Consider the following 26,160-nt stretch of genomic DNA (forward strand, 5'->3'; position numbering starts at 1 on the left):
AAACAATATAACTCTAACCTGTAAAGTTACTTTTTTCTTGTAAAGTCTCACATTTCAAAATTAAAGCCATAGTTTTTTTGGTTTTTTTTTACCTGTTTGGAAATAATTTGAAATAAAATATAATTTTTAAAAATCTAGTTTTTATAGATTTTATAAATTTTTATAATCTTGATCGAAAGTGTCACTTCCTTCTCTTTGCTATGCCATTTCTGCTTCCTGTCCTTCATCCGTCTCTACCTAAAACCTCTGTTCACCCTTTTACCCTAACATAAATCCCCTCTGAAATCTCTGATTGTCCAGCTGGAAAGAACCCCTTCATTGTCCAGTGCCCCCCGGAGCCTCTTCAGGTGTATTATTCACATAAAGGACAGTGTGAAATATGAGAAAGTGATTTGGCCTGGGGCATTTAACCTCCCTGAAGGACCAGAGAGATCCAGGCAAATTCCCAGGCCCATGGTAACATACCTCATAAATAATAATACTGGTTATTATTCTTATTAAAATTATTACTATTATTCACATGGCTCATGGTCAATGCTACATTGTCTTACCTTTCCAGTTAAACTGTATACTGTTCTAAATAGACAGGGACTACATTTCACAGCTCATGACTGTCTAAGGCAGCTACAAAATAGTGGACATTCCTGGAATTCACAGCAGAAGATCACAAAGTCTCACCTTCTTCAGTTTGACCTTCCAATCTGTTTCTTCATTCATAAAATGGAAACGCATTCACTACCTATTTTCTGCTCCATTGCCTTCTTAAAATCTTTTTCTTTTGTATGCAGCAAACATAAAGAAAAATCCATACGTTGTTTAGAAAATACAAACAACTTTAATAAATTGTTACCAAATGAACACCATGTAACCTCCTGCATTCCAGCCGAGAACGAGAAAATTGCCGCTCTCACGAAGCCCGCAACAGCCAACTTGCCAATCATACACCTCTTGCACTGCCTTTTGGTGACACCATATCTGTATGTGTACCACCTCCCTTATATGTCCTAAAATTTCTGCTTTGAGGTGTCAAAAGTTGCGATTCCAAACTTCTGGGATTTTATTAATTGGCCTTTAACTTTTATAGTCATAATTACCCTCTGTGATCATGCCTTGCTTCTAATTGATCCTTTGCAGAAACTCAGGCTGATAGTTTCAGGAAACAAAATACAATGGGTCTTAGAATGCTTTCCTTGTTTTTCCTTTTTTTAACCAATAGTCAAACCAGCCATCTCAGAAATAGTTTGGATGACTTGTTTGTATATGTTCCTTTACCCTTAGGCACTTTGACAACCTGCTACTTTCCATCCTCTTAGGATCTATTCTCTTTTTAAACTTTTTATGATAGTGTTGTTGTTGGAATTAATGTTATTAATTATTAATATTTTACTTTCAAACAATATAAATACCTTAAGTTCCTTGGGGACTGTGTCTTTTTATTTGTAGAATCCCATACATGATTAGAGAGCTTTTAGAGATGATTTGAATTTTCCCATTACTAGATTTTCCTTCAACCTGAAAATATGTTTTTCAATAATCATTAACCTAAAACTATAAAAGAAGCAACAACAGAAAACTGTGGAAATGGATGTAGGAATATTACTTGGCGTTATTTGCTGTCATGGTCAGAAATACCTGGCCTCCTATGTTATTGCTCATCTCACAGTTGGATACTTCAGGCCCTTGGGGTCTGTAAGTACCTGGGAAATTGCTAAGCCTGAGGAAATGGAGCTTTTCATCATGGTCAGTTTAAGGGCTGAACCATTTTGAGAGGCTCTAAATAACCTTGGATCTTCTCCCTAGCCTGAAGGAGACATTGAGCATCTGATAGAATAAGAGAAGAAAGGAGACGATGGGACTCTTTACTATATCCTCAATATCAAAACCTTTACAAGATGACAGCCATCGTACCTCAGCTGATTTGAAGGTCCCCGTCACTGTGCCCTGTCACTCTTAGATGCTGGGGACCTACTTTACAGTTACTTTCCTACCCATTATTTGATAAATCACGCACGTTCTCTTCTTAGATTCCCTGCTGTAAAGAAGAAATTTATGGCAGAGCTCAAAGAATTACGGCACAAGGAGCAGAGCCCGTATGTCGTTCAAAGCATTATCAGCTTGATAATGGGGATGAAGTTCTTTCGAATTAAGATGTATCCGGTGGAGGACTTCGAGGCCTCTCTCCAGTTTATGCAGGTACTGTCTTGGGCAGGAGAACTCAGGGGCTGTCAGCTTGAAGCATCTGCCTTCCTTAGAGTGACTGACCTGGACGGTGAGAACCCATTCACTCGCCCATACGTAAAAGAATCCTACGCTTTTTCCTCGATAATTCATAAAGGGCTTCGTAACCAAGTAATAGAGTTTCAGGCACTTAAGTTCATTTTTAAACTCATATCACCTTTGGAGTAGGGTGTACAGTAGAATCTTATTTGTAGACTTTTTTTTTCTCTTTTTTACCCATCGGCTGCATATTGTTCTGTCAGTAAAATATAGCTGGTTTTTTACTTTTTGAGATTGATAGCATTGAGTTGGCGATATTAACATTTCCAGGCATCGGAACTTTAAGTAATGATATCTTTTTTATTCATACTATAAAAAGGAATCAATTTTTAAAAAATCAACTAAACCATACAGGTTTAGGTGTCTGTGACACAGTGTTCACCATTATGTACTAAAAAAAAGAATTATTGCTAATGAGGATTTCCCAGAATACACAGCTCTATTAGTTTTTCTCTGTGTGTGTGTGTGTGTGTGTGTGTGTGTGTGTGTTTTGTTTTGTTTTGTTTTTTTGGCCACGAGGCAGGCCTGTGGGATCTTAGTTTTCTTTTTTTTTTTTTTTTTGTTGTTGTTTTGAATTTTATTTTATTTATTTTTCTATACAGCAGGTTCTTATTAGTTATCTATTTTATACATATTGATGTGTATATATGTCAATCCCAATCTCCCAATTCATCCCACCACCACCCTCCCCACCACTTTCCTCCCTTGGTGTCCATACATTTGTTCTCTGCATCTGTGTCTTGCCCTGCAAACCAGTTCATCTGTACCATTTTTCTAGGTTCCATATACATGCGTTAATATACAATATTTGTTTTTCTCTTTCTGACTTACTTCACTCTGTATGAGAGTCTCTAGATCCATCCACATCTCTACAAATGACCCAATTTCGTTCCTTTTTATGACTGAGTAATATTCCACTGTATATATATGTACCATATCTTCTTTATCCATTCACCTGTCAATAGGCATTTAGGTTGCCTCCATGACCTGGCTATTGTAAATAGTGCTGCAATGAACATTGGAGTGCATGTGTCTTTTTAAATTATGGTTTTCTCTGGGTATATGTCCAGTAGTGGGATTGCTGGGTCATATGGTAATTCTATTTTTATTTTTTTAAGGAACCTCCATATTGTTCTCCATAGTGGCTGTTTCAATTTACATTCCCACCAACAGTGCAAGAGGATTCCCTTTTCTCCACACCCTCTCCAGCGTTTGTTGTTTGTAGACTTTCTGATGCTTCCCATTCTAACTGGTGTGAGGTGATACCTCATTGTAGTTTTGATTTGCATTTCTCTAATAATTAGTGATACTGAGCAGCTTTTCACATGCTTCTTGGCCATCTGTATGTCTTCTTCAGAGAAATGTCTATTTAGGTCTTCTGCCCTTTTTTTTTTTTTTTTTAAATTTACGAATATTTCATTGTTGTAAAGTTAAAGCCATAAAAATAATCAAATGGCCCACTATCATACCGTTAGAAGAAAAAAAAAAAGGTGTTCATGAGAGTTCCATATTAGAATACAAGTTTTCCTTAGGCACCTGTTTATGTATGCTATTCTGCTCTTTACAATAAATAATTAAATTTAAAAGACTTAATTCCTCACTTTTAAGACCTTATTAGTTTACAAATTACATATTGACCTATGCTAAATTTTATACCGACCCATGCTAATGAATTCAGTACAGAAAACAAAAAACACTGCACTCAAGCAAACTACATATATATATATATATATATATATATATATATATATATAACTTATATGAGAATTGCTACTCCAGCTTTCTTTTGGTTTCCATTTGCATGAAATACCTTTTTCCATCCCCTTACTTTCAGTCTGTATGTGTCTCTAGGTCTGAAGTGGGTCTCTTGTAGACAGCAAATATATGGGTCTTGTTTTTGTATCCATTCAGCCAATCTGTGTCTTTTGGTGGGAGCATTTAGTCCATTTACATTTAAGGTAATTATTGATATGTGTGTTCCCATTCCCATTTTCTTAATTGTTTTGGGTTTGTTATTGTAGGTCTTTTCCTTCTTTTGTGTTTCTTGCCTAGAGAAGTTCCTTTAGCAGTTGTTGTAGAGCTGGTTTGGTGGTGCTGAACTCTCTCAGCTTTTGCTTGTCTCTAAAGGTTTTAATTTCTCCATCAAATCTGAATGAGATCCTTGCTGGGTAGAGTAATCTTGGTTGCAGGTTTTTCTCCTTCAACACTTTCAATATGTCCTGCCAGTCCCTTCTGTCTTGCAGAGTTTCTGCTGAAAGATCAGCTGTTAACCTTATGGGGATGCCCTTGTGTGTTATTTCTTGTTTTTCCCTTGCTGCTTTTAATATGTTTTCTTTGTATTTAATTTTTGACAGTTTGATTAATATGTGTCTTGGTGTATTTCTCCTTGGATTTATCCTGTATGGGACTCTCTGTGCTTCCTGGACTTGATTAACTATTTCCTTTCCCATATTAGGGAAGTTTTCAACTATAATCTCTTCAAATATTTTCTCAGTCCCTTTCTTTTTCTCTTCTTCTTCTGGAACCCCTATAATTCGAATGTTGGTGCGTTTAATGTTGTCCCAGAGGTCTCTGAGACTGTCCTCAGTTCTTTTCATTCTTTTTTCTTTATTCTGCTCTGCAGTAGTTATTTCCACTATTTTATCTTCCAGGTCACTTATCTGTTCTTCTGCCTCAGTTATTCTGCTATTGATCCCATCTAGAGTACTTTTAATTTCATTTATTGTGTTGTTCATCGTTGCTTGTTTCATCTTTAGTTCTTCTAGGTCCTTGTTAACTGATTCTTGCATTTTGTCCATTCTATTGTCCATTCTATCTCCAAGATTTCGGATCAACCTTACTATCATTATTCTGAATTCTTTTTCAGATAGACTGCCTATTTCCTCTTCATTTGTTACGTCTGGTGGGTTTTTATCTTGCTCCTTCATCTGCTGTGTGTTTTTCTGTCTTTTCATTTTGCTTATCTTACTGTGTTTGTGGTCTCCTTTTTTGCAGGCTGAAGGTTCGTAGTTCCTGTTGTTTTTTGTGTCTGTCCCCAGTGGCTAAGGTTGGTTCAGTGGGTTGTGTAGGCTTCCTGGTGGAGGGTACTAGTGCCTGTGTTCTGGTGGATGAGGCTGGATCTTGTCTTTCTGGTGGGCAGGTCCACGTCTGGTGGTGTGTTTTTGGGTGTCTGTAGACTTATTATGATTTTGGGCAGCCTCTCTGCTAATGGGTGGGGTTGTGTTCCTGTCTTGCTAGTTGTTTGGCATAGGATGTCCAGCACTGTAGCTTGCTGGTCGTTGAGTGAAGCTGGGTGCTGGCGTTGAGATGGAGATCTCGCGGAGATTTTTGCTGTTTGATATTATGTGCAGCTGGGAGGCCTCTTGTGGACCAGTGTCCTGAAGTTGGCTCTCCCACCTCAGAGGCACAGCACTGACTCCTGGCTGCAGCACCAAGAGCCTTTCATCCACAGGGCTCCTTAATTTGGGATGATTCGTTGACTATTCAGGTATTCCACAGATGCAGGGTATATCAAGTTGATTGTGGAGCTTTAATCCGCTGCTTCTGAGGCTGCTGGGAGAGATTTCCCTTTCTCTTCTTTGTTCTCACAGCTCCCAGGGGCTCAGCTTTGGATTTGGCCCCGCCTGTGCGTTTAGGTCGCCGGAGGGCGTCTGTTCTTTGCTCAGACAGGACGGGGTTAAAGGAGCCGCTGATTCGGAGGCTCTGGCTCACTCAGGCCGGGGGGTAGGGAGGGTCACGGAGTGTGGGGCGGGCCTGCAGCGGCAGAGGCCGGGGTGACGTTGCAGCCTGAGGCGCGCCGTGCGTTCTCCCGGGGGAGTTGTTCCTGGATCCCGGGACCCTGGCAGTGGCGGGCTGCACAGGCTCCCCGGAAGGGCGTGTGGCTAGTGACCTGTGTTCGCACACAGGCCTCCTGGTGGCGGCAGCAGCGGCCTTAGCGTCTCATGTCTGTCTCTGGGCTCCGCACTTTTAGCCGCGGCTCGTGCCCGTCCCTGGAGCTCTCTCAAGCAGCGTTCTTAATCCCCTCTCCTCGTGCACCAGGAAACAAAGAGGGACGTAAAAGTCTCTTGCCTCTTCGGCAGGTCCAGACTTTTCCCCGGACTCCCTCCCGGCTAGCTGTGGTGCACTAACGCCCTGCAGGCTGTGTTCACGCCGCCAACCTCAGTCCTCTCCCGGCGCTCCGACAAAAGCCGGAGCCTCAGCTCCCAGTCCCGCCCGCCCCGGCGGGCGAGCAGACAAGCCTCTCGGCTGGTGAGTTCCGGTCGGCCCGATCCTCTGCGCTGGAATCTGTCCGCTTTGCCCTCCGCACCCCTGTTGCTGTGCTCTCCTCCGCGGCTCCCAAGCTCCCCCACTCCGCCTCCCGAAGTCTCCACCCGCGAAGGGGCTTCCTAGTGTGTGGACACTTTTCCTCCTTCACAGCTCTCTCCCGCTGGTGCAGGACCCGTCCCTATCCTTTTGTCTCTGTTTAGTTTTTTCTTTTGCCCTAACCAGGTACGTGGGGGGTTCCTTGCCTTTTGGGAGGTCTGAGGTCTTCTGCCAGCGTTCAGTAGGTGCTCCGTAGGAGTTGTTCCACGCGTAGATGTATTTCTGGTGTATCTGTGGGGAGGAAGGTGATCTCCGCGTCTTACTCTTCCGCCATCTTCCCGGAAGTCCGGGATCTTAGTTTTCTGACCAGGCATCCAACTTGCGCTCCCTGCATTGGAAGCGCAGAGTCTTAACCACTGGAATGCCGAGGAAGTCCGCACAGCTCTATTAGATTTTATAAAACTTTAGTATCTAAAGGGATTTTTTTTCTAATGCTGCTGTGAATTAGATCTAGTGAGGATCTTAATAAAGAGTTTAGATACAGGGGTTATGAGTGTAGGTTGTACCACTTCATACCCACTAGGATGGCTATGAGCAAAAGGACAGACAACAGCAAGTTATCTGTTGGTGAGGATGCAGAGCAATTGGAACCCTCATACGCTGCTGGTGGGAATGGAAAACAGCACAGCAGCTTCTGAAACAGTTTGGCAGTTCCTCAGACGTTGAAATCTAGAATTACTATATAATCCAGTAATTCCAATTCTAGGTATATAGCCAAGAGAAATGAAAATATATGTCCACACAAAAACTTGAATGCAAATGTTCATAGGAGCATTATTCATAATAGCAAATGTCCAGAATAGACAAATCGGTAGAGACAGAAAGTAGAGTAGTCGTGTAGGGCTGGAGGAGGACGCCGTGGATGCAGAGGTTAAGGATGCCTGCTAACAGGTGCAAAGTGTCTTTCTGGGATAATGAAAAGGTTCTAAATTTGATTGTGGTGAAAGATGTACAATTGTGAATATACTAAAAGCTATCAAGTTATATACTTTATAAGGGTGAATTGCATGGTATGTGAATTGTATCTCAAAAAAGCAGTTTAGGGCTTCCCTGGTGGTGCAGTTGTTGAGAGTCCGCCTGCCAATGCAGGGGACACAGGTTCGTGCCCCGGTCCGGGAAGATCCCACATGCCGCGGAGCGGCTGGGCCCGTGAGCCATGGCCGCTGAGCCTGCGCGTCCGGAGCCTGTGCTCCGCAACGGGAGAGGCCACAACAGTGAGAGGCCTGCGTACTGGGAAAAAAATAAATAAAAAAAAAGCAGTTAAAAAAAAAAAAGAATATAGGCCCTGTATCAAATTTCTTGGGTTTGAATTCAAGCTTCAGCACTTACCAGCTCTGTGACCTTGGACAAGTCACACTTAACCCCTCCCAGCATCGCTTACCTTGTCTGCAGAGTGGTAATAATGACACTAACTTTGGAAGGTGGTTCTGAGCATTCTTGGCACGTGGTAAGGACTCACTAAATGCTAACTATTTTTATCTCTCTCTCATGCTAATGATTTGTGTATCTAGGTACTTGCATTAAGATTTGAGACAGTATTTACATATGTATGCAAAATAATGTAGGAAAAGGGCCACAATTCTGGGGACCATAAAGCTCTATTCTGTATTGGGAAACTCTCAAAGACTTCCCATTCTGGCAGTGCCTATCTCGGACTGATGTCTTAGTATGATATTGATATACTGAGAACTTGAGTAACTGTTGTTGGTGATAGTTCCAATGTGGACTGAAAATAAGACGTAATAGCTGACACAGATATTAAAGTGTCATCACCAATACATGTAGCCTTGGACCTTTCCATGAAAACAACATGTAAAAAAGACCACAGTAAGTTACTACCCAAAAGACCAGGAAGGGGAAAGGGGCTGGCAGAATTCTGGACAGGCCAGCTCTTCTAATATATTATTCCCTGGGCAGCCAAAAATACCCTTTTGTAGACAGGAGTCCACAAGCATCCTTGCTTAAGAAACTATTCCAAAGGTTTCTTGTCTGAGGTGGGGAAGGGAAGCATTCCAGACTTGCTCATGAAACTATCTGAATAATAAACACCTAAAATGTCAGGGCCTAACAAGTAAAGAGCTCTGTGCCCAGGGCTGTCAGGGCCTAAAATAAGGTTAATGTCTTCTGCCTCTCTTCCCATGGTTACCTTCTCTGGGGATCTGTGCTTGTGGGTTAATCAAGGCCCCAGGGCCCCCCACACAGTAGGTAGTCAATAGAAATTTCTTGCAAATGAGTCACTGAATGAACCAACTAGTAAGTCAGTGGATGAATGTCTGCTTGCTGGTTATAGATGCTTTGTCCTTTCAGCAAAGGACAGAGTGATTTTCAGTGATTTGGGGATAGAAGTTAGGGGGAGAGTGAGAAAACCAGCCTTGTAAAATGTCATTGGAAGATATTGTGAACTTAAATATAAATGCTTGAATCCAGTGATTTTTTTAATAGATTGTGGAATATGCTGTGTTATTGGGTGTGATTAAATTAAGATCTATTTGCTTAAATTTGCTGACATGCATTTTCTGTGCACATTTCAATCTTTCTCCCTCCCTTTACTCTGTTTCTACTTCTTAGGAATGTGCACATTACTTCCTCGAGGTCAAAGACAAAGATATCAAGCATGCCTTGGCTGGGCTTTTTGTTGAAATTCTTGTCCCAGTTGCTGCTGTGAGTTACATTTTCATTTTTAAGAACTTCTTCAAATTGGATTAGAGAAGCAACAATTTCATTAATATAATATAAACATGCATCTCTATTTCAGGCTGTTAAAAATGAAGTAAATGTTCCCTGCCTCAGAAACTTTGTTGAAAGCCTATATGATACCACGCTGGAACTTTCTTCTCGAAAGAAGCATTCCTTGGTTAGTAACTCTGAGAAAATTCAAAAGACAAAACTGCAGAGACTAAAATTCCTAGGCTGAAATCTATTTGAGAGTCATAAGGGTTCCACAGATGGGAGAATTACCTACAGCTTCCTCAAAGAGAGGTAGCATTTCAAATTTTGGACCTTCCACCTATTACTGACCATGACTGAATCAAGGTAACATAAGGGGATTAGACCATGTCACCTCAAGGACCCTTCTAGTCCTAAAGATTCCGCTGTTTATTTTCAAGATGGGTTTAACTTATTTTTATTTTAATTTCTGAGTATTTTTTCAATCTGAAGGCTAAAGTTTATAACAACAGTTTCTTTTCTCAATCCCCAGGAAGCTTCACTGGCTAATTCCCATCCTGATATTCAGAATCAAAATGGAACCAGGCAGGAAAGGGAGTTGGGACACAGATAGTTGGCTATTGGAAAGATTCTCTGAAGGCTGAGAAAACAGTTTCGGGGAATGCTTTTGTACTGAAGAGCAGCATAGAAAAGTCTTTTAAATTACCACAACTTTTTTCCTCCATGGTAAATAAAGCTCTGGTTTATGAATCAGCAGGTGGTAGACCAGCTGTAATTGTGATAGTATGGAGGAAGTGGGTTGCTTAGGGAGCTGGTTTCTAGCCTTGTTTATGCTGATCTTTAAAATATGAACATTACCACCATTATTTGAGCAAATAGTTGCTTTGCTGGCAGTGGTGACAGATTTGCTCATTTGTCTACATTCTGTGGTCGTGGTGACTGCTTGTATTTTTGTTTTTAAATTACTGGCTGGAATTAGAGTTGCACTCAATGGCAGTAATAGTTCAAAGTCAGTTTAAAACTAAGTTAACAACAGCAAAAAAATAAGTGTATGAATTGTTAAGCACTGAGTCTCATTGTGGCAATAGATTTTTGCTAATTCAAGTTAATGGATGAGCGAGTTATATTTTTGTTTTAATCTTCACTAGCCCTAATTTTGGGGAGCGCCGTAATCTGGTTCAGCAAAATGGTGGTGGGTTCTGCATGTATATTGTTTGGGTGGCTGCCCACAAGCTTTTCTGTCTTCTCCAGTTGCTGGGGGAAACCTGCCCAGTTAGGCAGGAAAAGCACAGTAGCACCTCTGTTTATTCACTCGTAAGCAGATTCCTTCTGCGGTTAAATTTGTCTGGGTGGAGTTTACCAATGCAGTAACATTTCTTTTAGGAATCTTCCTTAATTACAGGAGGATTGCATGCAAAAGAAAACACATACACCTACCTCTAAGACAGGGACAAACTGGTAGATGTTTATGAGCCAGAAAGCCAGTAACATTTTCAAAATCAGTGTGCCTTCCTGCTTTTTTTCCTGAGGCTTGAGAGTGATCTACGACAGTTTGTTTTTAAAATTTATGAGTGAAGACTAAATCAGTGGATCAGATTTTCACTTATGATCCATGAAACTCACTCTCTACTCTCTACATAACTCCAGAGCATTCCATCCCCATCGTCCTCAGAAAGCATTTGCAAAGTATCCACGTCTGCACCGCACTTGTTGCGCCTGGGTGTGTTACAAAGTGGGTGGTGGTTCCAGAGAGCGTGTGTCACCTGGTTGGTTGAAATAGACATCACCCTGTGACCTCATCTTCTCTCTCCTCAGGCCTTGTACCCGCTGGTGACCTGTCTGCTCTGCGTCAGCCAGAAGCAGCTATTCCTGAACAGGTGGCACGTTTTCCTCAACAACTGCTTATCCAACCTTAAAGTTAGTATTTGTCGGCTCAGAAAAGTCTTCTATAAAAATATGTATGAGTCCGAGCCTGGTTTGTGTGTTTCTGAGAGTGACTCCTGACGTCTGCAGGGGAAATGATCCTGTACTGTTTTGGAATAATGAAAAAAATATTAAGAAGAGTTTTCCTTATTAAATATAGTCAGTTTTAGAAGGCGACTGGGGTTAAGAGGAATCAGGTCAAATTGGGGGGGGGGGAATCTTTTCTTTTAAAATTTTTTTTAAATTTTAATTTTCTTATTGAAAGTATAGTCAATTTACAATGTTGTACACTCTCGTCTAAGAAGGATCACTTTAGAAGCTTTTTTTTTTTTTTTAATATTTATTTGGCTGTACTGGGTCTTGGTTGCAGCACGTGGGATCTAGTTCCCTGATCAGGGAGTGAACCTGGGCCCCCTGCATTGGGAATGTGGAGTCTTAGCCACTGGACTGCCAGGGAGGTCCCTAAGAAGGATCATTTTAAAGGTAGAATTAAATACCCCTCTCTATGCATCTATGGTCACACTTTTTCTAAATGATTAAAAAAAGGGAGGCCACACTTCACTGGCAGAAGCTCACCTAAACCTCCTCCAGCCTTTCTCTAACCTCCTCCAGGCTAGGGAAATATTTGGGGGGGAAAACATTCCATTCTGTGGGAGGATTGACCTAGTAGCAGAGAACACTTATTTCCTGTCCCTGTTATTTGTGATTGAAGATGTTCTGTTAAAGCCACGTGCCAGTCAGTCCTAAGCATTCACTGAACAACAGCTGTTCAGATGTTGGGTGACATGAGAACCAATTCAGGGTGCCTGAAACCGAGGAACCTACAGTTAAACCAACTGTAATGGTTAGCTTTAAAATAGGCTTTATAACTTCTAATGTTGTGAACATATTTTAAGTTTTAGTGACCTATTGATAAAAGACAACTAAATGAACACTGTTTCTAATATGTGCAAATAGCACGTATTTTTCACAGTTGTTCTCAGTTGTGTCCAAAGATGTTGAATTCCTTTTACAAGGTTAACACTTGCTTCTTTAGAATTTTTGAAATGCACTTAGTTGTAAAGTGCTGTATGTGCTTATACATATTGCCTTGTCTTTTTTGTTCTAAGACCCTTTAATTTGGTGAAATGGTCAAGATTAATTATATTATTTTGTCATTTATCGTATAATGACACAATAGTCTGCATTGGGGCTGTTTTAAGCACCAGCTGTGTACTGGCTCTAAAAGCTGATTGTGAAATCCAAGATTAGAATCGTTTATTTTCTTCAAATTGGCAGGGAAATATAATAGCAGTGGATATAGAATTAGCTTTTAAGAATTCTGGAAAACACAGTATTTTTCAGGGTATCAGCTATTATATAATGGCCACCTTCAGATGTTTGATGCAGGGATTTATCCATCTGTCAAACGCCTCCAACACGTAACCCAATGTCATTTTTTTGTTATATTGGTCCATTTTTAAGTTATTCCGCTATTCCATTTAAATATTTTTTCTTCTACATTTTACACAAAGAGGAAAAGCTCATTTTGTCCAAAACGAAACAAAAGGAGAAATGATTAAGAATGTTCATTTTTCTGTATATATTATGCTAAATGTGTTTGTGATGAATTTTAGTTAGAACCAAACTAGTGTTTTGCCTGACAGTTTACTGTTGTGGCCCAAAATACCAAAATTCTTGGTGTCTGGAGTTGCTTTTGAAATACAGCAGCATAATCTTACTTTGCACTTAATTGCTTTAAAGTTAGAATGTTGTTTGAAGGTCTGGTCGAAGCCCACCAGAAAGACTTAATAACAGGGTTACACACAGCCCTAGAGAGAAGGGCTGCACGCTCATGGTGTTTCCCTGTGCAAACATTTCAAGCATCAGGATTTCTCAAAGGGAAAGGCAGTAGGATCAGAAGGAGTAGAGGTGCTAGGGAAGGTGCCGGAAATGGGAAAGATAGGGATGTTAGTTCTATAAAAATTAGATCTAGGGTCCCTGTTCTCAAGGAACTTGGCATTTCATTGGGGGATATGTAATGAAGTTTCAAAATGCGTGATGCGGACAGGAGGGATGTAAAAGTTGGGAGTAGGGAGTTACCTGTGCCATTTATGGAGGTCTGGTAATCCATGAAGCATGAAAGAGGTAGTTATTAGGCAACGGAAAGGCAATGATATTTCACTTTATGGGTAATAAATTGTTGGAATTCACCTCCTCAAGGGTAAAAGGTACAGAAAGATCCTTGATGAATTACAATCAGAATAAAATTGTATCACACGTATTTAGAACTAAACCCAGTAGGGATTAAATGGCACCATTTAAAAAAATACAGAAAACCTTCCAAACCTCTTCAAGTGTCCTCGACAGGGAAGAAATACCTGAGGAAAAACTAACATGGCTTTAGGAGTACACTTTGTCTTGAATGGCTTCAGTATTCTGTGGGATTTAGAGCCAAACATATCATTCCAGAAAGGACCACCAATCCAGCTCTTTCCTCTGGTCACCATCCCTTTTTCCCTGCATCCCCTCCCCTACTTGTCTCCCCATCCCCTATATGTACTCAAGTATGATGAACCCAGTGTTTGAACCTTACATGTTGAACTTGGTAGCCACCTTTGATATGTTCTGCAGGGGAGAGCCATCAAGGTGGCAGCATGACAGAGAGCAGAATAGGAATGTGTGTGAGTGTGAAAAATCTGCTTTCAAAGTAAACAAGCTCTCAGATTCAGTGCTCATCTAACGGCAGTGCCCTGGTTTATCCTCAGCGTCAGTCTGTCAGAAGCAGGCTGCTTTGGTAACACAAACGTGGAGTCCTTATTTACACTTGTTAACTCGGTCAACCACGTATTAGCGACAGACCCTTGTAAAGTGGTGAGAAGTTTACAACACCTTCTCACCACGACCTTGACATCTTTCAGGAACCCCTGGTGAGTAGTGACCGATACTTTTTTCTTCTGTGTATTTTATGTCGGAATCTGAACATATTGAGCTATTTTAAAATGTTACATTCCCTTCACATCTGCCATAATATAGCTCATTCTGAAAAGGGGAAATATGTTTTGAAAAATTGACTTAATAGTACTTTTTTTGGTCATGAATCCCCATTTATTAATGGTTCTTTTAAAATGTCGTAATTATTGTGTTCATAATAACTATGTACACGTTTCTTATCCTCGAAAACGGATAATATAATTGGGAGAATCTTTAAATTTCCTTTTCCTTGAAATAATGAATATAATATACCAGTGAGGTCTTGATCACAGAAACAAACAAAAAAGGAAACCTCAAAAGTTAAGAAATCTATTTACTGTATAATTAATAACAACAATAGGTCTCATTAATTGGAGATCTGTTATGAGCCAGGCCAGCAGTAGGGCCTTTACCATGTCATGGATTATCATGACAATGTCACAGGCTGCATTGGCCTCCCCCTGTGCTTTCATATTAGTTATGTTTTTCTAAAAGTTTTGCTCAGATAGCAATATTGAAGGTATATCATCTGAAGGTTAGACATTAGTCTGCTTAGCTTCATAGGACTAGAAACCAAAGTACAGAATTAAAAAGGATTCTTCTTTTGTCTCAGTCACTATTTGCACTGGGACTTGAATGCATTCGCTTAGTCAGTTGGTCAACAATTCTTCACTAGAACTGTACCAGGCACTGTTCCAGGTGCTGGGAATAAGTGATGAATGAGATAGTAACACGCTGGTCTCTTAGACCTTGTAATTTAGTGGAGGAAACAGACAGGAAACAAGTAAACAAGTAGGTGAGGAAAAAAACTTCAGATAGTGATAACTGCTATGAAGAAAATCAAATAGGATATGATGATAGAGAATTACGGATTCAGAAGGGGCAGGGAAGAGGAGGGGACAAGGAAGGTCTTTTGCTTTCCGCTAAGAGTCTCAAAGTTTCGTTGCCATAAATTTGTTTGATGAAACTTGTGTTTGGCACTTAATATATCTTTGTGTGTAATAATCACTATGAAGTTAAAGGAGTGCTTTTTCTTAACTTTTCACATAAAAGTAAGGGTATTAATGATATCTTTATTTTATGAGGGGAAGGATTGAGTAATATATTAAGGATTCCACAGTCATTGCCTGAATCCATTAAAATGTATGGTACCATTTAAAACAACTACTGTCCTCTTTGCAAATATCAAATGTAAGTGATGCCGTATTAGCTATTTAAATATTAATTTTCAAGAAATAGTTATACTGCTTTAATATTAACTTTATTTCTATAAACTTGAGAAAATCTCTTATCTATGTTTCAGATCTGTCAAAGGCACATTTCAAAGTGGAGTTTATAAATTCTAATAGTGCACACAAATTGAGTCCAAAAATTAGTGATCAGATGACAGGTGTGTTACTTTCTGTGAATGCCTTATTTATTCAGCCAATGAATAGAAAAATAATCTCTGTAGATTTTTGGTACAGAAATTTTAGAGGTTATCCTAAACTATAGCACATATGTTATTTGGATAATACAGTCATCAAAAAGATTGAATTATGATCAGAGTAAATTAATTCAGGTATCAAAAGGAAATGCCAAAAGGAAGGAAGGTGTTGACTGTGATATGTGCAAGGAAATATGAGAAAGAAATAGGTTTACTTCAGTTGCTTTAGTTGCAATGCAAGAGAAAGCTAGAAGAGTTTTGAGTATAACAAGATGAAAAGACTAAAATTATTTATTGATCTGTAATCAATGGATCTTTATCTCTGTGTGCATAAGGATCTCTAAGGAAGCCTGTTACAAATGCAACTTGTTGAAACCTACCTCCGGAGATTCTGGTTTAGAATGTCTGGGTGCAGCTGAGGAATTTGCATATTCATAGGCAGCCTGGGTGACTGGGTGCAAGTGGTCAGCTGATGGGTCATGGGAAACATGGGTCTGTCCAATGACCCTGTCACTAGCCAAGTTATCAGTGAATTCAGTGCTCTCTACTTGTTACTGTTAACACTGAATTGCTTTAACTAAATCAAAAGCACAATTTAAAGAAGGTGGGCATGGTGTTGGGCAGGTTGACATGTCACATGAAGTCTGTCTGTGACCAGCACTGAGATGAGATGCAGGAGACCAGGGAAGATCCACTCTGAAACCTACTAAATTCTTGGAACAGTTTTATCACTGTAACCTCAGAGCTGGTATAGATAAGTTGTTGGTTAATTAATTAATTGAGAAGCGTATTCCAGTGGAAGAATAGAATAGTCTTTCCATCTTGGAGTGGAGACTTTTGACACAGAAGTCGGTGGTTTGAGACATAGGTTAAAAGTGTCAAAATCCTGAAACTATCTATCAAGACCTTGTTATGTTAGCTGCTGTTGACATACAAAGACAATGAGGAAAAAGTCCTGTTTTCAAGTAGAGTACAGTCTAGTAGGTACCAGCAGCATATTTGATCAGCCTGCATATAATATTTCCACTGAGGTGGGAAAATTCATGTTTGGAAGACACCGGGGCCAGATTGCTTAGGTTCAGATGCTGGCTCCGCCACTTATTAGCCCCTCTGGACCTTGATTTCCTCATCTGTGAAAGGATACAATAACAGTATCAACTTTATGATTCTGAGAATTAAAAAGAATTAATATGTGTACAATTTTGATAACAACGCCTGATGTAGTAAGTAAGCATCCTGTAATATACACATTCCAGTTTCTGAGAAAACAGTCCTTACTGGACCAGAAGTCAGTTCCTATCCCACCTGTCATTTACTGGCTTGAAGACTTAAGCCAGTGATTTGGCTTCTGTCAATGACAGAATCGCCCAATTGATGTCATGGTCTATGAAAGTACTTTTGAAATATCAGAATGCTGTAAAAGTGTAAGATGTTTAGTAATATCATGTCCATTAGCTTCAGCTACGTACTAAGGGTTGCCTTTTGTACAGTTTCTATATAAAGACATTTTGCTTACGTATCACGTTGTTCAGCTACTAACAGTTTGCTTTTTAAAAAAAAAATTTGATATTTACTGATAACCTGCTGTACGGCAGTCACTGAGGGCACAGAGGTGAAGAGTCCAAAATTCCTGGAGCTCACAGTCTGGTAGGAAACATATCAATACAAGTAAAGGCATAGAACAGCATTCTAGAAGTCAGAGAACAGGAGCACTTGGTAATCTCTCTGGGATGGAGGAAGGAGTGGAGGGGCAGGGGAACGTAACACAGGAGTGACACCTAATGAATCTTGCTGGGGAGTAGGAATTTTCCAAGTAAAACAAAGGTAGGGAGGCATTCCAGGCATTCGATGAATTGCAGAAGGGGTGTTATGGCACAGAGCACAGTGGGGGTGGAGGCGGAGGGTGGTGATGGGGGAGCCAGGTCACCAAAGGCCCCTCATGCACCACAGCATGGAATTTGGACGTTGTCCAGGAGGTGATTAGAAGCCACTTAAGTGCTTTAAATGCAGGGAAGTAAACAATCATGGTTGCAGTTTAAGAATATCATATGATAATGCCGAGAGTGGAAGAGAAACAAGGGAAATCATTTTAGGAGAGAATTGCAGTGATCAGTGATATCATCTTGAAATGCTACAAAGCAATTACCGGTACAGGATCCACGGTTAAAACAAAATAAAAACTTAAGTCAGCCACCTTGCTCTTCAGTCTCTATGGAAGCACAAATAGACAATCTCAAACATATTCTTAAGAGTGAAAGCACGTCAGTCACAACAACATGCCCCCAAAAGATAATTGTGGGTAGGAGGACAGGGAAAAAGTGTAAAAGAAGTTAAACAGAAGACAGTCATCTGAATCATTTAAACTAGAGGTCTTAGTTAAGCTCCTAAATGAAAGTTAGATGCTACTTGCCCTACCTGGCCATGATTCATGGTGCGAGATAAGGCACAAGAGAGAATTTTGAATGACACGCTATGCAAATATGAATATAAAATAATATATACACCAATAAAGGGAAATGCACAAAGGAGGAGACATTCCCACTAGAAAGGAAGCTCCCTGAAGTCAGAGACTAATCTCCTTTGTTTGCTGCTGAATCTGCACCTTGTGTGTAATAATAGTTACTATGGGCAGGAACAGTGCTAACTTCCCTCTATGTGCTAACTCCTAAGTTCTCTTAACACTCCTAGGAGGGAGGGAGGATTAGTATCTGCGTTTCACAGTCAGGGAAAATCAGGCCCAGAGAGATTACAGAGGTTCCCTGAGGTTGGCCACACAGCTAATAAATTGCAGAGCAAGGATGGGTTTAAACGCAGGCAGTGTGTGTCTAGAGTCTGCTTTTAACCACTGTGTTAATATCATAGACATTTGCTGATCTGGAGTGATTAGAGGACAGATAATTAGAATTCCTGAAATTTTTAAATGATGGAATATTTTAAACGCAACTTTACTATTTTAGTAGTTTATTAAAATTCCGTTACGTAGCCAAGACATTCAACAAGTTATAAGGTGTATCACTTGTTTTACTAACAGACAAAAAAAATCTTTTATGTATAAATGTATGCTTCTAAAAAGTTGGGGCTTTTTTGTTTCCTGGAGCTAGAAAAGTAGTTATAAAGTTTATTTGGAAGAATAAATATACAGGAATATCTGGGAAAGCCCTAAAAATAGAAAGAAAAGAAAAAGAGCAGTAGATGGTGGAAGGTAGGCCATACCAGATAGTAAAACACATCATAAAGCCTCAAAAATTAAAATGATGTGTTTTATCATTTTATTTATTTACTTATTTAGATTAATAGAAGAAAAAAATCCGGAATGAGACCAAAATGCATATAGAAATTTAGAATTTCATAATAATGATCATGCCAAGAAGTTATTTTAAAACTATTTAGGCATAAGAAATCTTTTCTAAATCTAAAAAACTACCCCCTACAGTCTTTTCCGTAGAATTTATTTATGTGACTCCTCTTTATTCAGCAAGTAGCTTAAAGGTAAACTTATCCTAGATTATGTCTAAACCGTTAAGAATTCTTAACAAACCAGGACCCGAATTATCTACACTAAGAATAGAACAGCAGAAACGGTTGTGACGAGATTAATGAATGAGTAGGGAAGAGAAGTAATGCAAAAGCAAAAGACCTATAGGAAAGTTGAGTGACGTTTGAAGACTGTTTAGCAAACATGTATTGATCCCCTGCGGAGTGGCAGGAATTCTAATAGATGTTGGGTAAATAATGCCCCTCACTTTCAGAGAACCCACCTTCGTGTGGGAGCTGATGTCTACGCAAGACCACAAGTAAAGAGCCGAAAGCCTATGTTACATGCTTGTATGAGGGTCAGGGGACACTCAGGAGGGAATAATTCGTTTTAATGGATGGGATTCAGGATATTGGGGAGGAACAGAGAAAGCCTGCACGGAGTTGGGAACATTCAAGTAGGCTGTGAAAGAGTGGGGTTCACCTGGTAGAAAAGAAAGACACGGGGAGGGTAGGAAACCCACTCCTGATGCAGACGTGGAATGAACGTGGCCTCACTAGAGTTTGGGGAGCTTGTGGGAGAAAAACAGGATGGGTGGCATCCTTCACTGGTAGGTTAGAGCCAGATACTGTCTGGTCAGGTATGCCGTGCAAGAAATGTTCACTTGATCCCATAGGCATCAGGAAAACCACCCAATCTCTGATTTTTAAATAGAAGGGATTATAATCAGTGTAAGACAGGATAGCAGTGAGGGAATCAATTTAGGGAGACTGTTTAGGAGGTTACTGCAGCATCCCAGGAGAAGGTGCTGGAAGCCTGAACTGTAACAGAGGAAGTGGGAATGGAGAAGATGCCAAATTCAAAACATTTTGTAGATAAAACCTATAAAATCAGTTGAAAGGATGGAGTGAGAGTCAGAAGGGGAAGAATGAAGGTGATGTCCATCCAGTGACAAAATCCATTCCCCCCACCTGGCCTGTTTGTTAGACCCTGGAAGCTGGCAGCTGTGCTCTGGCTGCCTCCCTGCCCCTGCTTCATGCCCCACGCTGCAGACTTCTCACATCGTCTCCTTGAGCTTCATGGCTTCCTGTCACCACCATGAGAACCCTGGTCCCGTTATTTAGCATGGCACGTAGGTTCTTCTCGAGCCTCCTCAGCCACTGCTCCTTCGCCTGGCCCCGTGTCCTGGCAGAAAAACCATCCCCAGTTTCTGAAACATGACTCCTTCACCTGCTCTCCTAGCTTCTTTGTGCTGTTGCCTCTCTGTAAAGTGCTGTTCACTCCCCATCATCTTGGTTTCTAGTGTCAAGCATAGTACCTGGCCCAGTGTAGCCACTCGAATGTTTGCTTAATGAACAAATGAGTGAAAGGATTTAAGTTCGTCTGAGTTTTCGTCTGCCCCCGGAAACCTTTCCTGACCCCAGTCCTTGTGTTCGCCATAGGTTGCCCTTCTTTCCATCCTCTAGCTCCTGTCCCCACCAGTTTTTCTCTGTGTCTTTGAGTTGACTGTTTATTATTTGTCTCCCAACTGCCACCCCCTCCCCATAGACTGTGAACATCTCAGGGAAAAAGGATAAACTTGTATCTCTATATCCCAGTGCTTATTATATATTAGTCTCAATAGATGTTGGAGGGCAAAGAGATGGGAGGTGAAGGTGGGTGGTGTTTCCAAGGGCATAATCAACAGTAGGACGGATTGATTCTCCTCTTGGCGCCAGGGGTTGCAGTTCCCTAGGACCTGGAGGAAGAAGGCAATCGCCAGTATTCACCTTAGAAAGGAGAGAAAGACGACTTCCCCCCGAACTGCTCAGTCCTGCCCTCTTGGCTATTTGGATCCATTCTCAGAGATTATTTACCCAATGGGCACCAGGAGGCAAATACCCCATAAGTCCCAGGTGGTGCAGTGTACCTCATAGGCACCCTACCACCCACCTGTGGCCCTCCATTACCAGGCATTCAGAAAAGAATAACCTCTGCACAGTACCATTTAATCTGCAATCTTTTATCTCGGTTTCTGTTGTAGAATAAAGACCCCAAGATGGCTCGAGTTGCACTGGAATCTCTGTACAGATTACTTTGGGTTTACATGATTCGAATTAAATGTGAAAGCAACACAGCCACTCAGAGGTAAGGAGCTGGCTTGGGTTAATGGTAACCCCATCACTGAGTTAACTGTAACCACATCACTCAGCCAGTGAAAAGGGTGTTTTGTGTCATTGCCAACTATGCTAACCAAACTAGAAGCTGTTCAAAGCTGACGGTTTGTAAAAGCTCTAAGTCCTCTGGACCTTTTCAGGCTTTCCTTAGACGTTGGCTCAACAGCCATTACAGAAACTCCAGCCTCTACCAGGATTGCCAAGTTCTGTGTCAGGACTACATTCACCACTCTAACAAAGGAAGTGGCTATAATTTTCCAGCTGCCCTTAGTTTTCCAGAAAACCTTTTCAGAGAGTAATTATGCTAATGGAAAAGAGATGAAGTGGTTTGTTTTCTTTCTCTGAATTCTCTCTGATACTTAGATAAGATGAAGCACCTGCCATTTTCCCTTAATGTACAGGAGCTCAGCCAATCTTGCTTGTTTTCTCTTTTTTTCCCTTATCTTTCAGCCGTCTTATAACCATCATCACAACACTTTTCCCCAAAGGGTCCCGTGGTGTGGTGCCGAGGGACATGCCTCTGAACATCTTTGTGAAAATCATCCAGTTCATTGCCCAGGTAATGGAGATGCGTCTGGCAGTGAGAGTCTTCTAATTGCCTCTAAGTAGCCACCTCCTTCTTATGAAGTACTAACAGATGAAGAGTCTAAAATAATCTCACGTGTGCAGACTTTTCAGGATGGTTTTGCAAGTGTTTTCACACATAGCTTTTTTTTTTTTTTTGCTTCAAAACAAATTGTGACATGGTGTGCCAAGTGTCTTCAGCATTTGACCAATGAAACAACTGAGAGGCAGGGTTTAAGTGACTGATCTGAGGTCACAGAGCCTATTCGTAAGAGGGTCTCTTGACTCCTAGGCCCTGTTTGTTCCTGCTTCTCTGCTCTAGATGCTTCAAGTCAGGAGGAAATTGAGTCTGATGTTTGGAGGAAATTAGAAGACGATAATTTAGTGAACCTGGAGGAGTAAATAAATCATAATGCTCTTTCACCCTGTGAAAAAGAAGAATGTAACAGGAATATTAGCTTTTATCAGGCGCTCATTCTTTGCCAAGAACTGTTCTGAGCACTTCATACATACTATTTTACTTAAGAACTGGGTCCAGTGATATTAAACATTTAGTGTTTACTATTTAGACCCGAGACTTTTAAAAGTTGTTGTTGTTGTTTTTCTTTGCGGTACGTGGGCCTCTCACTGCTGTGGCCTCTCCCATTGCGGAGCACAGTCTCCGGACACGCAGGCTCAGCGGCCATGGCTCACACGCCCAGCCGCTCCGCGGCACGTGGGATCCTCCCGGACCGGGGCACGAACCCGCGTCCCCTGCGTCGGCAGGCGGACTCCCAACCACTGCGCCACCAGGGAAGCCCTAGTTTTTAAAACACTTTGTGTGTCAATGGTTTTTATCCCAACTTTGGCTTCCTTGTGATTTATAGAGAAGCATGAAAAGCTGGTTATTCCAGTCCAGCCTCTGCCGTGAGCCAGCTCCATACCCTAAAGAAGTCATAGAACATCTTTATTCTCAGTGTCTTTATCTATAAAATGTGGATCAAAGTGCTTACCCAGCATCCCTCAGAACGTTGTGTGGATAAAGGGAAATAATAGGCATGAAAGTACTGTTGACGTGTAATTGATATTTGCTATAAAGACATAAGGTTCAACGGCTACTTCACAGACCATTCAATATATACCATCTCTCTGTGTTTTTAGTGCAAGGAAGTGTCTCTGTGATATTTGTACTTAGGGAAAGGACAGTACTTGCTCTGCAGGTGGATGAATTCACAGAACTTTTCTACATGTAGTTATCATGTGGCTGAGAATGTGCTTTGATTATTCTGGAATATATTGTATAAAATCAACGTGACATATCTTAGTAGTCACTGTCTCAGATTATTAGAATGTGGCGTAAACGTTCTCATTTAAGTAACCTTAATAGTTCTTATCTGTTGATTATTCATTTCACTTGCAGGATTGTCTGTTGTAATATGAGCCAAGGGATTGGAAATGTTAGAGAAGAGAAGAAAATGGTCATTTTGCAGTGGTGTTTTTACAAACATGTTTTAAGCTGAGTTTCAGGAAGGTGTCAGCATTGGCAGGACAAGCAGGAAGAGTTTGCACTGTGTAGAAGCCCAGATACTCAGAGCGTTTTGGTTTTTCATTTTTTGGTTTTTAGTTATTAGTCATTCTGTGCTTTAGGGCCTAATTACCTATATTACATAAAACATCTCCACATGCCACATGGAAACAGGAGCAGCTCCACCGAAGGTTCGGATGGACATGGTTTTCCTTCAGGGATTCTCTGTGATGCAACTAAGCGATACCCCTCTTCTTTCAGAAGCCACCTGTTTGGTGCATATGACAAAAACAGACATTTTCATGTTGAATTAAAATAACGCTTTGTTTTGATTTCCCTTTTTCACTATAGGAACGTTTAGATTTTGCAATGAAAGAAATCATTTTTGATTTTCTTTGTGTGGGAAAACCAGCAAAAGCTTTCAGTCTCAATCCAGAGGTAAGAATGACCCTTTTGCGTTTATCGACAGAAACCTCCCTTTGCTTTGCAACCTTGGGGGATGGGGTGAAGGCCGTCTTCTCCAAAAAAGTCTTCTGTTTGTTTCTGTCCATGTTATTTGACTAAAATAGTAGAGAAGTAAGATTTTTGGGTGAATAGACTTAGAATGATGAAAAGTTGACGTCCTACCACATTCTGTTCTTGTAGAAGGGAGTGAACCTTGCCCCGAAAGGTAATCTGTCTCTGTATGTCTGGTTGTTCATTATAGAAAGTCAGTACTTGTAACTATTTTGATGCAGATTAGCAAGTTGAGGAGTATTGAAAGTGATGAAACAGAGAAGAATAAATAGATGCAATGATAAAATACTAAAATCTAGTGAAATTAAATAAGTAATGTATGCATCTTTGATTCTGTGACAGCATCACAATTCAAGGGCCAGGCAGATCATGGAAATGAGTGTATAATGGGTATGATGTACCTTATGTGCGGGGGAGGGGGGCGGCTTAGGCAAATGAAAAGCACGTGCAATTTTAAACTTCTAAAAAGACTGTTGGTGGGAATTCCCACCAACAGAGTGCAGAGTCCTAACCACTAGCTGTAAGACATTGACCTCTCTGAACTTCAGCTTTTTTACTAGTAAAAGGGACAAACTACTTTTCTAGATCACCTCACAGATCATCGTGATATTACAAATTCATAAGCAAAAAAAAGAAAGAAATTGCACACCAGAAAAAAATTTTTAAATGTTGTTCCTGTCATCACTATGATATTGTCTGGCTCCTTCATTCTGTCAGTGAGGAAGGAGACCCAGAGCCCAGAGACTCAGAATAGGCAGCTGGTTAGCAGCAAGGGGAACCCAGGTCTCCTTGCACCCTCATGCTTCTTCCCACCACACCCTGAATTCTCTTCTTGGCGCTAAGGTTGCCATGTATGTAGGGACAGCCCAACAAGCCCTAAAGTGGGAGTTTCTGTCTGGTGTTTAGTGACATCACAGGCTTCTGGAATGGCTGCAGCCAGGGTCAGTGGGCCAATGGGAGGGGGACAAAGCCAGTGCAAATTCGGGGCATTTTGGCTGGAAGGAGGCCCATGGCCCAAGTACTAAAGAGTCTTCTTTGGCTTGGGAACAGTGGTTCCATGCTTTTCAATGGATGAAGGATAGTCTTTTTTTTTTTTTTTTTGGCTGCGCCGTGTGACGTACGGGATCTTAGTTCCCCAACCTGGGATTGAACCCTGGCCCCTGGCAGTGAAAGCGCAGAGTCCTAACCACTGCACCTCTAGGGAATTCCCAGGATAGTTTTTCTAATAAATGGTACTAAACAGTTGGAAATCCACTTGCAAAATAATCAACTTCAACCCATAATTTGCCCTGTCAGGAAAAATTAACTCAAAATGAATCATAAGCCTAAATGTGAAATCCGACATCATAAATCTTCCAGAAGAAAACAGAAGATAAAAATCTTTGCAACCTTTGGGTAGGCAAAAATTTCTTAGATAAGATACAAAAAGCATAAATTACAAAAGAAAAAGTTGATAAAATACAAAAGTATGCACTTTAAAAGTTAATAAAATGTAGCGCCACAGACTGGGCGAAAATGTTTGTAAAACACGTATTGACAAACGCTTCTATCCAGAATATATAAAGAACTCCCAACTCAATAACCCAATTTTTTAAATGGACAAAATGAAGAGCCTCTTTACCAAAGAAGAGATACAAATGACCAATAAACCTATGAAAAGATGTTCAACGTCCTTAGTCATTAGGGAAATGCAAGTTAAAACCACAGTGAGATGTGCTGAGAAGGATACAGAGCAATTGGAACTTTATACTATTGATGTTTTAGTGAGAATGCAAAATGGTACAACCATTTCTTATAAGGTTAAACATACACTTGGCATATGATCCAGCAGTTCTACCCCAAGGTGTTTATCCAAGAGAAATTAAAACATTTGTCCACAAAGATTTGTATCAACATTTATAGCACCTTTATTCATGATCACTAAAAACAGGAAAGCAACTCATGTTCAAACAGCTGGTGAATGTTGAAACAACTTGTGAATCATCAGCACAATGGAATACTATTCAGCCATAAAAAGGAACAAACTACTGATACTGCAGCAACACCTCAAAAGCATTAAGCTCAGTGAAAGAAGCAAGACACGAAAGGTTGTGTCTGTTTGCTTCCATTTATATCACGTTCTGGAAAATGCAAAATTATAGGCAGAAATTAGACACTGATTGTCAGGTGCTGAGGTTGGAGGAGAGGACTGACTGACTGTAAAGAGGCACAAAGGAACTTTTGGGGATGATGGAAATATTTTATATCTTGACTGTGATGATAGTTACCTGACTATATATGTTTCTCAAAATTCAAAGGACTGTACAACTAAAAGGAGTGTATTTTACTATATGAGAAT

At 40.6% G+C, this 26,160-nt stretch overlaps 1 protein-coding gene across 4 annotated transcripts in view; it reads left to right on the plus strand.

The window, feature by feature from the left end:
• The window catches only part of FRY (FRY microtubule binding protein), a 429,644-nt gene that overhangs the window by 267,662 nt on the left and 135,822 nt on the right, over positions 1-26,160 (plus strand). For all 4 annotated transcript variants that reach the window (XM_060288251.1, XM_060288249.1, XM_030882555.3 and 1 more), the window contains 7 exons: positions 2,025-2,193; positions 9,208-9,300; positions 9,395-9,493; positions 11,122-11,223; positions 21,106-21,209; positions 21,689-21,797; positions 23,658-23,744. In XM_060288251.1, the coding sequence (XP_060144234.1) occupies positions 2,025-2,193; positions 9,208-9,300; positions 9,395-9,493; positions 11,122-11,223; positions 21,106-21,209; positions 21,689-21,797; positions 23,658-23,744 (763 nt within the window). The remainder of the gene's footprint in view (positions 1-2,024; positions 2,194-9,207; positions 9,301-9,394; positions 9,494-11,121; positions 11,224-21,105; positions 21,210-21,688; positions 21,798-23,657; positions 23,745-26,160) is intronic.

This window comes from Globicephala melas, chromosome 18 (assembly GCF_963455315.2).
Source record: "Globicephala melas chromosome 18, mGloMel1.2, whole genome shotgun sequence".
In the NCBI taxonomy this organism is placed as follows: Eukaryota; Metazoa; Chordata; class Mammalia; order Artiodactyla; family Delphinidae; genus Globicephala; species Globicephala melas.